This window comes from Rhinoderma darwinii, chromosome 8, assembly GCF_050947455.1.
Source record: "Rhinoderma darwinii isolate aRhiDar2 chromosome 8, aRhiDar2.hap1, whole genome shotgun sequence".
NCBI lineage: Eukaryota > Metazoa > Chordata > Amphibia > Anura > Rhinodermatidae > Rhinoderma > Rhinoderma darwinii.
In genome coordinates, this window is record NC_134694.1 from 33,757,992 (window position 1) to 33,773,550 (window position 15,559).

Genomic DNA, 15,559 nt, shown 5'->3' on the forward strand with positions numbered 1-15,559 from the left:
TTAAAAGTGAAAAAAAGCTCTTCCCCAAGCACAATGTAAAAAAATAAATAAAAATTGTGTCTGTGTTTCTCTCACTTTGCTCCCTCCTCCTGCTCCCCCTCTCCATAGACGTGTATGGGCGGTGTGTCTGTCTTCTTTCTCTGCTCCTACTTACCCTCCCCTCTACATAGACTTCTATGGGCAGCGTCTGTGTCTCTCACTCTCTTCCCTTCTCCTGCTTCCCCTCCCCTCTCCATAGACTTGTATGAGCAGCATGTCTGTGTGTCCTTTCTGGTCCTGCTCTGTCCTCCGGCTCCTATCCCCTCCCTATAGACTTCTATGTGCAGCATCTGTGTTTGTGTCTATCTCACTCTTCTCCCTCCTCCTGCTCCCCTCTCCCATCTACATAGACTTCTATGGTCATGCTGTGAAGAGACCCCCCTCCCCCACTTCCTGCAGTCCGTCTCCACTGCTCTGTAACTAGAGATGTATTTTGCTTGACAACAGGAGGTGTACAACAGATTACAGGAAGGGAGACACCTAGTGGCAGTAACTTCACATAGCATTTATGTGGCTAAAATGACTACATTTTAACTAAGTAAATAACAAAGTTAATATATATATATTAGGTAAACTTTTAGATTAGCATAAGTTGTTGTTTGAAAAGTTAGTGTCCATTTAATGTATAAACGGTTTTCAGAAAAATTAGTAGATGGTGTGCTCAAAATTGCTAATATGCACTATGCTAAAATGAGGTCCCTGATTTGGGCAACAGTGACTACACTGGTAGTGTTTTGATCATTTTAACATATCACTCGTCTGTAGAAGCCATCTGTATAGACATGATTTCTGAGAAGTTTACTGCCAGTACTGATGAATGGCAACACAAGGAGTTCTACTCTGCAAAGACCTGCAATATTGTGGTAAAGCTCTGCACCAAAACTCTCCACTAACTGCTATATGTGTAATTTATAATACTGGTGTCTTCTTATGTGACGGAGGCCTAAGTGCGATTGCTACCTCTGCTTCCCCTATAGCTATGCTATCCAGTCAGATCACTTGCTTTGTGGCAATAGGTGTACCCCCCCCCCTTCCCCGGGTCACTGAGCATCTTCTGGCCCAATCTGTGTATGGAGCAGATTGTCTGATGACTGGAACTAAACCTTGACGTTGACTGTCAGACGACATGAAGGTATTGATATTATGAGCATTACACGTATTTCTCTGTCTGGAGATTAACATTCCACTGACCTAAATCAGAAGCTGCTCCAATTACATGTTCGTACATGACCTTACTTCCAAAACACTCCTGTTATTATATAATTGCTTGGCACACATTCATTTTTTTTTTTTTTTAAACCAGTGCTAGAGCACTGTAATTTTATTCATATTTACAATATCCCAAAACATTTTAGATACATTACAATAGCGTAAAAATACTCTCCAATATCTCCTCTAGACCCACATCTCAAAACGCCCCCAGAAGATAAAAAAGAGAGAAGAGGGAAGAGGAAGAAAAAAAATAAATAATAATAATGGCACACATTTCTATGCACATCCATATTCAGAAGAGAAGGCGAATCACATTGTATTTTCCTGCTTTTCTATCACCATGACCATGATCATCACAATAGACTACATACATAACCCAGAAATGATTTTTTTTTTCAACTAATGCTACGTGGAATAACCTTCATACAAGTCTGTTGGGTCAGCCCAAGAAAATGAAGAATTGCTGAAGTAGCGAAGTCTATCAATGTCCTTATTTGTGGAGCATTTTAGAGCACACACAAGGCAGGATTAGCTCTGTAAAATAGATTTATTTTATAATCTTATTAGGAAATTATACATTTATTACCAATACACAGGAAAGTGAATCACTAGAACATGGGTCCCCCCTTCTGCACAACTGCGATGATGAGGAATTTGTATGGATCAGTGATTGGACCCTCACCGATCTAACATTTATCAGTTCTCCAGTGGAGAGGTGATAAATGTTTCACGCTGGAATACCCCTTTAGGCTGGGTTCACACGTGGCGGAATTTCACTTAAATTCCGCTGCGGACACTCCGCAGCGTTAATCCGCAGCGGAGCCGTTTGTCCATTGACTTACACTTTAATTTAGCAGTGTTCGTTTAGACGAGGCGTAAAATTCCGCTGCGGAGCAAAGGCTGCGGAGCGGAATTTGGTGTCCGCAGCATGCTCTGTCTGTTGCGGAGCAGTGGCGGACTCATGGCGGAATTTCTCCATTGACTTCAATGGAGAGTCAAAATTCCGCAATGAAGTCCGCAGATCTTATGTGTGCTGCGGAGCGTATTGGTTTTACTACCATGACATTTCTTCATTCTGGCTGGACCTATGTATTTCTAGGTCTACAGCCAGACTGAGGAAGTCAATGGGGCTCCCGTAATGACGGGAGCGTTGCTAGGAGACGTCTGTAAATAGTCACTGTCCAGGGTGCTGAAAGAGTTAAGCGATCGGCAGTAACTGTTTCTGCACCCGGGACAGTGACTACCGATCTCAATATACATGTATCTGTAAAAAAATATATAAGTTCATACTTACCGAGAACTCCCTGCTTCTGTCTCCAGTCCGGCCTCCCAGGATTACGTTTCAGTCTAAGTGACGGCTGCAGCCAATCACAGGCCAAGCACAGGCTGCAGCGGTCACATGGACTGCCGCGTCATCCAGGGAGGTCGGGCTGGATGCCGAAAGAGGGACGCGTCACCAAGACAACGGCCGGTAAGTATGAAAATCGTTTACTTTCACTAGGGAAAGTGCTGTCCCTTCTCTCTATCCTGCACTGATAGGGAGAAGGGAAGCACTTTTCCCGCAGTCCGCAGCAGCTAGTCCGCATCAATGTACTACACATTTTGTGCAGATCCGCTGCAGAATCTGCAACGCAGATTCTGTGCGGCATTGATGCGGACAGTTGCGGAGGAAATCCGCCACGTGTGGTCATGCCCTTAAATATTATTTCTGGTACTTGCTAATGTTATATAGGTGAAATGGGGAATCCACGTAATAAACATTTTGTAGATTAAATAATTTTTGTAAAATTAAATAGCATTAATTATTTTGTGATTGCGTTAATGTTGCTCAGAACGATAAAATAAATTTGGACGCAGAAGTCTAGCACTGCATATCCACATTATCATTGCAGTCATTATACCACCTATGTGCGTCTGTCATACCATGGTGTTTCATGATGAAATCACCTTATCGATTAATTGCTGCATTTAAGAGTACCTACATGCAATGCATTAATTTTTTTTCTGATAAAACATGGATATTTAACATTTTTACAAGGAATAAAGGAAAAAAAAACACCACAACTTTTAATAAAGAAAGATGTGTGGCCAATGTCGCACTGATAAATGATGACCAATCTTATCCGGTTTTGGAACACTATGAACGTTTTGTGTTGTCATATTTTGAGAGCCCGAACTTAATTTTTTTTCTTCACCGGAGCTGTGTGAGGGCTTATTTGTTGTGGACCAATCTGTAGTTTTCATTTGTACCCTTTGGGGTACATGCGATTTATTTTTTTTGGTCCCTTATTTTTTGACAAGCAAGGTGACCAACATCAAGCAATTCTGACAATGTTTTTATATTCTTTTATTTCAATGTTCACCCTGGGCTATAACTGACACTTTTACTTTATTCTGCGGGTCGATACCATATGCATATAGTTTGTTTTCATATTTTCCAGCGTTTGCACAATAAAATCACTTTCTTTTTAAATATATATATTTTTTTGTCACCGTATTTTGAGAGCTGTAACTTTTCTTTTCTTCTTTTTTTTAACTTTTTGCGTCGACAAGGCTGTGTAAGGGCTTGTTTTTTACAAGACAGGTTGTAGTTTTTATTGGTACAATTTTTGGGTACATGCCATGCCCGGTGGCACTGCTAGCAGCCGCTGTGGCTACTACAGCGGTAGCGATACCACATTCAATAGTATCTGCGTCCTTAGGACGCAGATAATATTGAATGCTATAGCAGAGCAGGGAGGTAATTTCCTGCTCTGCTATCTACTAGGCTACATGCCGTTCGGCCTGCAGCCTATCAGGTGCAGGGACAGGATCCCTGCGCCGGCTGGCGTGATGACATCACTGGATCACGCCGGCCTATGCATGGATCCGTCATCGCTGTTTTCTACAAGGGGGAGGTGGGGGGCTGTATGGCACTGTCTACAAGGGGGAGGTGGGGTGTTGTATGGCACTGTCTACAAGGGGGAGGTGGGGGCTGTATGGCACTGTCTACAAAGGGGAGTGGGGGGGGCTGTATGGCACTGTCTTGAAGGGGGAGGTGAGGGGCTATATGGCACTGTCTACATTGGTGGGGGGCACTGTACATGACTGAGGTGGGGGACTGTATAGCACTGTCTACAAGGGGGAGGTGGGGGCTGTATGGCACTGTCTACAAAGGGGAGGTGGGGGGGGGCTGTATGGCACTGTCTACAAGCGGGAGGTGGGGGCACTGTACAAGACAGAGGTGGGGGGCTGTATGGCACTGTCTTTAAGGGGGAGGTGAGGGGCTGTATGACACTGTCTACAAGGGGGAGGTGGGGGCTGTATGGCACTGTCTACAAAGGGGAGGTGGGGGGGGGCCTGTATGGCACTGTCTTGAAGGGGGAGGTGAGGGGCTATATGGCACTGTCTACATTGGTGGGGGGACACTGTACATGACTGAGGTGGGGGACTGTATAGCACTGTCTACAAGGGGGAGGTGGGGGCTGTATGGCACTGTCTACAAAGGGGAGGTGGGGGGGCTGTATGGCACTGTCTACAAGCGTGAGGTGGGGGCACTGTACAAGACAGAGGTGGGGGGCTGTATGGCACTGTCTTTAAGGGGGAGGTGAGGGGCTGTATGACACTGTCTACAAGGGGGAGGTGAGGTGCTGTATGGCACTGTCTACAAGGGTGGGGGGCACTTTACAAGACATAGGTGGGGGGCTGTATAGCACTGGCTACAAGCAGGAGGTGGGGGAACTGTACAAGACGGAGGTGGGGGGCTGTATGGCACTGTCTATAAGGGGGAGGTGAGGGGCTGTATGGTACTATCTACAAGGGTAGGGGGCACTGTACAAGAATGAGGTGCGGGGCTGTATAGCACTGTCTACAAGGGGGAGGTGGGGGCTGTATGGCATGGTCTAAAAAGGGGGAGGTGGGGGGGCTGTATGGCATTGTCTACATGGGGGAGGTGGGGGCTGTATGGCACTGTCTACATGGGGGAGGTGGGGGATTATGGTACTGTCTACAAGGAGGAGGTGGGGGATTATGGCACTATCTACAGCGAGGCACTAACTACAAGGGGGGCTGTGAGTGGCAGCCAAGGGTGGGGGGCATTATACTGTGTGGGGGCCACTAAGCGGACATTATATTGTGTAGGGGCACAATAGGGGAAATATACTGTGTGTGGTATTTAGGGGGCATAATACTGTGTGGCACAATTAGAGCACCACATACCGTGTCCTTGAAGGGGGTTATAATATATTGTTATTAAAAATGATTATTATACTGTATGGGGCAGCTATGGGAGCATTATACTGAGTGGGGGCAATATAAAGGGCATTATACTGTGGGGGGCATTATACTTATATTTGGGGCATTTTTTTTTATGATGGGTGTGGGGCACCCAAAGATAATTTTGCACGGGGCGCCATCTATCCTAAGGCCGGCCCTGAAGACACGTCAGAAGATAGTATAATGTGGTCCAGGCCCTGAGACCCCAACTGAGTACTAGAACAAGGGGTTTCTCACCTTCACTTACTAGTAATATTATCCGGTCATTATAGTCACTCCACCGATCACTGGGTGTCACAGCTCCTGTCCCCCAGTGATATCAAACTTTCACATATCTTTGACATGTCAGAAGATAGATTTTTGTGCACATTCCTTTTGAGGCTACAGCGAGCAATACACTGAGTTGTATATGAATGTAACTTACATGACTGCGAGGCAACATTTTCTCTAGATGCAGCTTGATTTTTATACCAATAGAGAAACTTTAACAATTTGGAACATCTTTAAAGGGTTTCCCTGAGTTTCTAGTAATTTAAGGGCTTGTCCACACACAACGGAATTGCTGCAGAAAATTTCTGCAGCAATTCCGTGGAAAGTCTAAGGCCCCATGCACACAAACGTGCTTTTGCGGCCGCAATTCCCCCGAAAATCCACGGAAGAATTGCGGCCCCATTCATTCCTATGGGGACATGCACACGACCGTGGTTTTCATGATCCGTGCATGGCCCCGAAGCCCGGACTGCAGAAAGAACGGGTTCATTGAAAATAATGGCTGCGGCCATGTGCACAGCCAGCGATTTGTGGGCGGCTCGAGGCTGACACTCCGTGGCCGGCCAACCTGAAAATCACGGCCGTGCACATGGCTACGGTCATGTGCATGAGGCCAAAGGCTTTACGCTGCGGCAAAAACGCACCATTTCCTGCATATTTTTGTGGCAGAAAATTGTGCGTAAATTGCTGCGTTTTTCCCAGTGTTAGGAGTTGCAGACATCGCCTATGAAAAACGCAGCAATTCTGCAGTGTGCAGAATTTACATGCTGCGGTCCGAAAATTACGCACAATTCCGGAGCATGTGGACGAGCCCTTATGGTAAATACATGAATGTCCTCATGTTATAATTAAGTGACCAATATATTTTTGCCATTTCATATCTATGATGGCCTCACATCAGTCACTTCATCATCCATCATCCAATGGCTCTAAGGCCTCACTGGTACAGTGCTAGAATTGGTCACTATTGTGACCCATGGATGTGGCATCACTACAGACGATATGTCACCAAGGCTGCGCTATGTACATTTCTCAAAGGCCCAGGGGAAGAATTTCTAGTAAGAACATATTGGTAAGTTGTCTGTTTTCAACCATAAGAATTTTTATGTATTTATCATGAAATTAGTAGAATCTTGGAAAAGTCCTTTAATTCGAAAACTCTGCTACATTCCATTGAGGAGTGGAGTGCCCCCATAGTAAATCTACTCTGCGTTGCCCTTCTTATAGTACTGCCAATATGAATAGAAAGACTTCAACATAATGTTCTGGTTTTTTTTTTAAGTGTGTCATCTGTAGTACAAATATGTCCGTAGACTTTATGGAAAATTTCTACAAGCTATTAATATCAATTGACAAAAGTTCCTACAATGCAAAATAATCTTACTTAATCCTCCAGTGATGTACATTAAGTTTTCTCTCAGAAATGAGATTATTTTGGGGCGACCACACCTCTGTAATAGAACTGGCGTGAAAACAAATTGTATCTGGTTTGTTTGGATAGCTGCAATCAGTTTTCGCTCAGTATTGTTTTGGCTTTACCATATCTGAGGAGAACACAGTGTTCTTTTTTAGCTGTAGTGTAAACAAGACATTGGAGTGGTTACTGTAGTTGTGGTGGCAGGGGGACACCAGCAGAGGGAGCCAATGATCATGATGCAATGGAATAAAAATGCAAACTAATGTCTAGGAACTCCAGTCTCTCAGATTGTGGGGGGAAGGGAGCACTCAGACCTTTAGTAACACATACAATTTATGTAATGCATGAGGATATATATACACTGAAATGTGTGCTTTAAAATGCAATTACTATTCACATGCATGAACGCTTTCTATATAGTCCTACGCTAGAACATGCAACGTCAGCATTCGCATACTTATCTCTTCTGTACATACTCGGGTTCATTTAGCCAACGCTGCTTGCCTTGCTGGACACAATGAGGCTCATGTATCAATACAAGTTCAATTGTAGAGATTAGGTCCATATTCATTAACGCGTTTTGCCCCTTTTATCAAAAGTTTAGACACATTGTCTATTGAAAATGGCAGAGCTAGTCATACAGCCTTCATATAACCACACTGCACCCCTATGCCAGCTTAGACCAGCTACACAGGCATCCTTCATATGGCAGCTAAATTTATGACGGGTCATGATATATTTTAACGAATACACTGCAGACACCACAACTTCTTGCGACGTCCTTATAAAGAATAACTTCTCTTACAAATGGCACTATTGTGACATGAACCCCAATGTGATCATTGTTTAACCGATTCCCGACTGCTGGTGTATATAAACGTCCGGCGGACGCGGTCCTTAAAACCCGCGCCATAGAGTATTACAGCGCAAGTTTTAGCTTGCTGTCCGAGTGATCCTGAGGAGAAAATAGAAGCAACTTTCGCTGCTTCTATCTTCTCTGATCACTTGTACACAGCGCTCAATGAGCACAGCCTTATTGGCATATCACCCAGCCGTCCCGGATTCAGCAGGACTGTCCCGGATTTGGGGTGGTGTCCCACTGTCACGGGCGGCTGGTCGTATGTCTTGGACTCGTCGTGTCAACTGTATCTGCGTCCTCAGGACTAGAAGAGAGGACTCCCCAGGCACAGCGCTACTTTAAGCACTTAGCCCGGGGAAGCCATTGACATCACTGTCCATATATGGACTGGGACATCAGGGGCTCCTCCTGGAGCTGATTCCCCAGCCAGGGCGTGTCCAATGCTCTGGCTGGGGATTCCGCCCCTAGACTGGGTCCCAGTAGCTATCTACAGGGGGGGGGGGGGGTGACACTATCTTTAAGGGGTTGTGGCACACTCTACATGGGCACTGGCACTTTATATGTGGGCACTGGCACTAGGGGCAGCTGAGGGGGCATTATACTGTAAGGGGACAGGTAAGGCAGCATTATACTGTAATGGGGCAGCTATGGGGCATTCTACTTTATGGGGGCATTATATTATATGGGGAAACTATAGGGGCATTATACGCTATACGCAGCTGAGGGAGCATTATAGTGTATGGTGGCAGCAAAGGGGGCATTATACTGTATGGGGCAGCTATGGGGGCATTATCCTGTATAAGAGCAGCTAAGGGGGCATTATACTGTATGAGGGCAGCTATAGGGCCATTAAACTGTATGGTGGTATCTGTGTGGGCATTATGCTGTATGGGGACAGCTATGGAGCATTATACTGTATGGGGAGATTTGGGCATTATACTGCATGGGGGCATCTGTTTGGGCATTATACTGTATGAGGGCATCTGTGTGGGCATTATACTTTATGGTGGCAGCTGTGGGGGCATTTATACTGTATGGGGCATTATACTCTATTGGACAGCTATTTGGCATTATACTGTGTGGGCCCCTCTTTGCGTTACTTGAAAGTTGGGAGGTATGCTATTAGTGACAATAGTCACTATAAAGTTGTAGCTGTTTAACCCGTGCTAAAAATTGTTTAAAGGTTTTTGGTCCTGATGCTCAAAATAGCCCGGTCCTGAACCGCTTAAGCAAGGCTCTGTTCACATCAAGTCTATGGTGCACGTTAAGCATCAGAAAAATTTCCCGAAGTATATGCCGACATGCCCATAGTTTTTAATAGCCAAGTGCATGCCAAAACCGCATTTGTTATGCACCGAATGGGATCAGAGCCTAAAGACCCTTTTACGCGGCCGATGGTCGAGCAAACAGGGCAATGATCAGCCGTAGGACAAGCAAACGCTCATTCAGTGGCGAATCAAATCTTTTATGGGGGCAAAAAAAAAATGGTAACTTGTTGGCAGCATATCTCATTGTGTAATCAGGGACATGTGCTGCTGACATGACGTAAAGGCGTGATGATGAACGATCTAATTATCGATCGTTCATTCCCATACTTAACGACCTTTAATCCTTGTGAATGGACGCGCTATATAGTCGATCGGTGCTCGTTTTCTGTCCAATATAAAACCACCTTATGATTTGTCTTTATGTGGATAATATCATTGGCTAGTTTTATCATAAATGTAGGACATAGAAATATTACTTCACGGTAAATAGTATTAGTAACGGTGATAATGGTTAGGGACAGACATGAGGTTGGAACTACAGGCACGCACTGCGCTAATCTGCAAATTTAATGAGACCAATGAAGATTTGTGGCGTGAAAATGACGTGACGTGAGCACTTAACCAATCACTGTCAATTACTGTTGATATAGTTATCTTCCCATTACTTTTTTTCATGAATGTGCTTCCTTGCTTTGCTGTCTTTAAGGGTATGTGCACACGCTTACTAAAAAACGTCTGAAATATTATACGGATTTTCCTGATTTTTAACCTTTATTTTTTTTTAGCAACTCGCGTTTTTCAGGCCCGTTTTTGGAGCTGTTTTTCTATAGAGACCATGAAAAACTGCTCCAAAAACGGCTCAAGAAGTGACATGCAATTCTTTTTACAGGGCGTCTTTTTACGCGGCGTTTTTTCAAAACGGCCGCGTAAAAATATGCCCCGTCGGAACAGAAAACCGTATTTCCCATTGAAATCAATAAGCAGTTGTTTGGAGGCGTTCTGCTTCTGATTTTTCGGGTGTTTGGTCGTTTACGGCCCGAAAAACGTCCAAAAATAAGCAGTGTGCACATACCCTTAGGCTGCATTCACACACAGAATTTAACAACCTTTCTACGTAGAAAAATCTCAAAAGGGTCCAAAAGTCAAAATTTGTGGTGCAAATTGCGACTATTTGCTTTTTTAACGCCGCCCTCGCCACTTTTTTATGAAAAGGGGGCATGACTTTGTAAATTCAGGAGGGTCCACGCCGGCCCAACACTTTTATTATAATTTGTGCCACAGAAAATCAGTTCGGACTAACCGCAGTGTTTACGCTGTATGTGGACGTACCCTAAGGGCATGTTTACACGCCCTATTTACGGACGTAATTCAGGCGTTTTACGCCTCGAATTACGGCCGAAAAAACGGCTCCAAACCGTCCAGCCTTTTTTATTTTACGCGCCGCTGTCAAAAAGACGGCGCGTAAAAAGACGCCCGCCTCAAAGAACTGCATGTCACTTCTCGAGACGTAATTGGTGCCGTTTGTCATTGACTCCAATGAAAACCAGCTCCAATTACGTCCGTAAAAGACGCCGCGAAAAACGCGTGCACTTGTCAAAACGTCTGAAATTCAGGAGCTGTTTCCGCCTGAAAACAGCTCCCTAATTTCAGACGTAATTGGCATTGCCGTGTGAACATACCCTTACAGCTACCGGTGTTACTATAAAATCGAGGAAGTCGGAGAGCGTTCCCGGTTATCGATGTAGAGTTTATCATGTGCCAGCTGTATATTATCAGAGGACATTTTTACATAACTGCTCAGATCTTTTTGTATTTCTTGTACTGATCTACGACAACACAAAGCGATGTTCAGGGAAAAAAACACTGACCTATTGTGCAAATGTGTGTCAATATATTGCAGTGAACTGAGGCTGTTTATTAGCTCTGTGGTTTAGAGGAGGGGGGTTTATTACGAAGTCAGCCTACTTTGCATGGAGGGGATGACACCATATGATGTCACCACCCATTGCTATTTAAGGAGGAGCAGCACTGAAATAGAATCAGTCTGTGCTTGTTGCATCAGCAGTGGGGTCCTGAGCTCCGTGCAGGGTGGTCCGTTCATACAGTACAGCAGATATATACATATATACTGCTTATAAGTGCAGGACCTTCTTTTGTGGGAATCTAAAGTGAGATATTCTCTTGCAAACATGAGTACAGGAGTGTGTAAATACCCCATGGAGGTGGCCGTGTATGAGCTACACAATTTCTCAATTTCGTTCTTCTCGTCCCTTCTGGGGGCAGACGTCGTATCTGTTAAGCTGGATAACAGGTAAATATTTCACTTATTTCTGAATATTTCACTTTTTGACATTAATAGAGCTGCGAAGCAACCGCTGCAAAACCTGACGACAGCAGGTGTATCCGTATGTTGTCGCTGCGCTGCTTCTTTATAGACCTGCACATACAGAATCATTTTATATTCAGTACAATTTATGGGTTTTTAGAATATACCATGCCTAGAATATACCTTTATCGGATCTCGGTATGCGTGCAATTTCGATGCACAGTTCATTCTTTAAAAAAATGAAAATATTTTTTTTGATAACATTTTTTTTTTTTTATATAAATCTTATAAACGAAAGAAATATGTCTTCTGGCAGATGATAGTTTGATGTATTTATAATATCCTATCTAGTTGATAGAAAGAATGGCGCACTGAGATAGTCCTGGCTCCATTTCTTTAGGATATGATTGTATATTTCCATTACTACAGTGAATGCTATCACATCACTATATTCTGTAGCACAGCAGACATGCCTGAGCTTTGTTGCGGTGACGGCTGGTTGGTTAGAGCAGGATTATCCTGGTTTGGACTGGAATAGCTCTGTTTCCGCCTCCTTGTTTGTCAGAGTGTTGCAGGAGACTATTGCTTTGTCTGTGCTGTCAGTTTAACCCCTCCGGGGATGCACACGCTGCACAGTCTCTTGCCTCCAGTGTTCTAGTATCATTCTTACGTAAGAGGCCAACTATGTGATACATACCTATAGGAATAGTTAGCCGTTATGTTGCTATTCACACTAATGTACGTTTATTTTTCTATTCACAGCGCTTCAGGTGCGAGTGTTGTTGCAATAGATAACAAGATCGAGCAAGCCATGGTGAGTATCACATCTTGTATCCAAAACCTACGTACTGTACATAGCAATAAGGATTTTATTATATACTCGTAAACATTTTATTATTTTATCACATTCTTCTGACATAAAGAGATATATTATATTATATGATCCAGGGTCTGTCCCTGTACGGATTCCACATGGCGATGAATATGTTGTGCATGCCATGCATTTTATACTGACAGCCTCTGTAACGTAATAAGCTTTTGCTCATGAATTGCATCAGATCAGCGTGTAGGAAAATGGGATCTCCCTATTCATGTGAACACATCCCGCTGCTTGTTACTGAGCAGATTTCTCAGCTGGGGTTGTGGGATCTCATTGGACAGAGTAGGACTGCAGTGTAAGCTGCAGACTGTACTAGGCTGGGTATGTGGGAATCCCATCCGCAGGAAGGAAACCGCAGACGTTCCAACAATAGCGCCTTCTGTCTCTTAACTGCAGCATGGCTGACCTACTGTGTGAGGTACTACAGTAAATACAGCAACCTGCTTAGGCTCATTCCACTACATTTACACATCGATCAGTCATCAGATGCCTAATATAATTAAAATACAGACACGTTATTAGTTGAAAAAGAAACAATATTCTGTTAAAATTGCATGGATGTAATATTTTCTGCATGGCAGTATAAAGGTGCACTCACATGTTGTATACTTGCGTTGTATTTGTGCAGCTTATACCGTTGCGGTGAATGCCTATTAGAAAAAATATTCTGCAACACAAGAACAAGAACTGTCAGAGTTGCAATTAATTTTTTGACATAGGCAAACATTGTAGTTTACTGCATCTTATTTTTACACTGCAGAAATACAATGCAAGCGCGCCACGTGTGAGCGCACCCGAACACGTATAATGTACTAATGGGAATGTGCGCCCAGTATAGTTGTGCTGCTTCGTAGTGTTGTCCATTGATAAGGGAAGGGTTAAACACGTTGTGTATTATGCTTGGTTCAGACCTACTTATATTTTGCAGGAATTTTTGTTTACTGTACATATGGAAATAAATATGCTAATGTCTTTGAATTTATAACATTGGACGACTCCACTGATGTCAATTTTTTTTTATTTGTTCTACAGGACTTGGTAAAGAATCATCTCATGTATGCAGTGCGGGAAGAGGTGGAAGTCCTAAAGGAGCAGATCAAAGAGCTGGTGGAGAAAAATTCTCAACTTGAAAGGGAGAATTGTCTATTAAAGAATCTTGCCAGCCCAGAGCAGATGAAAAAGTTTCAATCCCGGCTTCCTGCAGATGTGATGGGGGAGATTTCAAGCCTAGATTTTTTCCATGCAACCCAACCATGCTCAGCCGGATCTTCAGTTTAAGTGGCTCTGTCTTTGGAGTGGACAGAGCCACACAACTTTTCCTAATCGTCTCCTCGATAATGAGAAAAAAAATGTCATTTTTTTTCCCCCCTCTTTAAAGTGTCACTTTTGACCTGGAGGGTCGTTGACTAGCCTACACTGGCACCATGAGATGTACCAGGGCTAGAGCAGGCTTCTTTTCTTCAAGAGAAGAGTGAGAGAGAAGCCATTCGTGGACTCTTTAAGAAGGGTACCAGTAAGACAGAGCTTGTCCGCTATGGAACCTGCCTTTCTTGGTGTCGGGCTTTTGATGCAAAGCCAGGATGATAGCAGAAGCTGCTGAAGAAGTCCACAGGCCGCTTCTGAAGACATTCTCTAACCATGGAGTACAACGTTGGTCAGAGGGACCATCTCTGTTTGGCTTGACCATAGACTGTTCTGAAATCCAAACCAGGGATTGGTGACCCAAAAGTAGAGACTGGTGTAGGATACGTTGCTCCATTCGTTTGAAGAATAAAGCCGAGCTTGAGATGCACCTAAACACTTTGAAATGGATAACTGTAGTTAGTTGGCACATATTAGCCCTAGTGGTTGTGGAGGTTTTCTAAAATCCCCACCTAGATAGGGCTGTACGCATGGATTTACGCAGATAGTGTTCAATGTTGGGTAAGCGCTTGCCATGAAGTCTCAGTGATGACTTGGAATATGCTACATGTAACATGGACACTGTTAGTCTTTGTTTGTTTCTTTTTTTATATATATATATATATATACATGTCTAGAATAGATTGTATTTCTCTTACTGTCTTAATTTCCATTTATCTTCATGCAAAAGCACATTGGCTGACGAAGAGCCTCCTGAAAAGTTCACACGACACTTTAAAATCTGGGAAAAGTAAGACGACAGACTTTTTTTAATTTTTTTTTACTGCAATATTAATGACTTTAGGACGAAAACTTCCAACAATAGCCTTATATGGCTCAATGGAATCTGAACTTTCTGCTGTTTGATGTTATTGAAAGAGACCTGCAATGTACATGACTCAATGGATTCTGCAATAAAACGTTTTGATACATACCCATGACAATGTTTCATTGTTCCAGATATTCTTTTTTTTTTTTTTTTTTTATTGCTAATTTAAACTTTAAGCAAAATGTGAGATAATAATCGACAATGGGAAATAGGTTTTTCACAGTCTTGGATGTAATTCTAAGGTGTCATGCTGTTCATCCACCCTGCCGCAATCCCTAAAACAAAAGCCTTCCGTTCATCATAATACCTGATATCAGGTTAAGGCCTGATGCAGACCAATGTGTGCATTATGGTGCACAAAACGAAACCATATTGCGGGCCGCTTGTTCCTTAGGGAGGTTTTGTTTCACGGATTGGCTTTTCCTCCAGAAACCAAGAATTCAATTCTTCTAGGGGAAAACTCTGTTTAATATCCAACATGTGATGGCGCACGAATGCGGACGCTGACGGCCTCCCGCATTTTCAGGCCCTGCTCCTATACAAAGTAAGGGAGCACGCCCCGTAAAATGCAAAACAACGGACATGTTCCATAATTTCCGGAACATTTTTACGGCTAGGACACCCATCCGTAGCAATACGGAAAGGTGTCTACGGCCAATAGAAATGCATGGGTCCGTATTACGGTCCGCAATTACAGAGAGCTTTTACGGTTATTTGCATGGGGCCTTTGGCCACATTCACACAGTTGTATTTTGGGCCATAAATTGTGAACCAAACCCAGGAGTGGGACCAAACCACAGGTAA

At 43.6% G+C, this 15,559-nt stretch overlaps 1 protein-coding gene across 2 annotated transcripts in view; it reads left to right on the top strand.

Annotated features, from left to right (window-relative positions):
* LOC142659440 (TSC22 domain family protein 3-like) overlaps positions 1–14,860 on the top strand; it is an 89,897-nt gene extending 75,037 nt beyond the window's left edge. Inside the window, exons 1-3 of one of the 2 annotated variants that reach the window (XM_075835584.1) lie at positions 11,345–11,630; positions 12,408–12,459; positions 13,558–14,860. In XM_075835584.1, the coding sequence (XP_075691699.1) occupies positions 11,509–11,630; positions 12,408–12,459; positions 13,558–13,803 (420 nt within the window). In that variant the 5' untranslated portion in view covers positions 11,345–11,508 and the 3' untranslated portion in view covers positions 13,804–14,860. Of the gene's footprint in view, positions 1–11,344; positions 11,631–12,407; positions 12,460–13,557 lie in introns of those variants that run through there. The other variant, XM_075835583.1, reaches the window with a different exon arrangement.
* Positions 14,861–15,559: the final 699 nt, after the last annotated feature.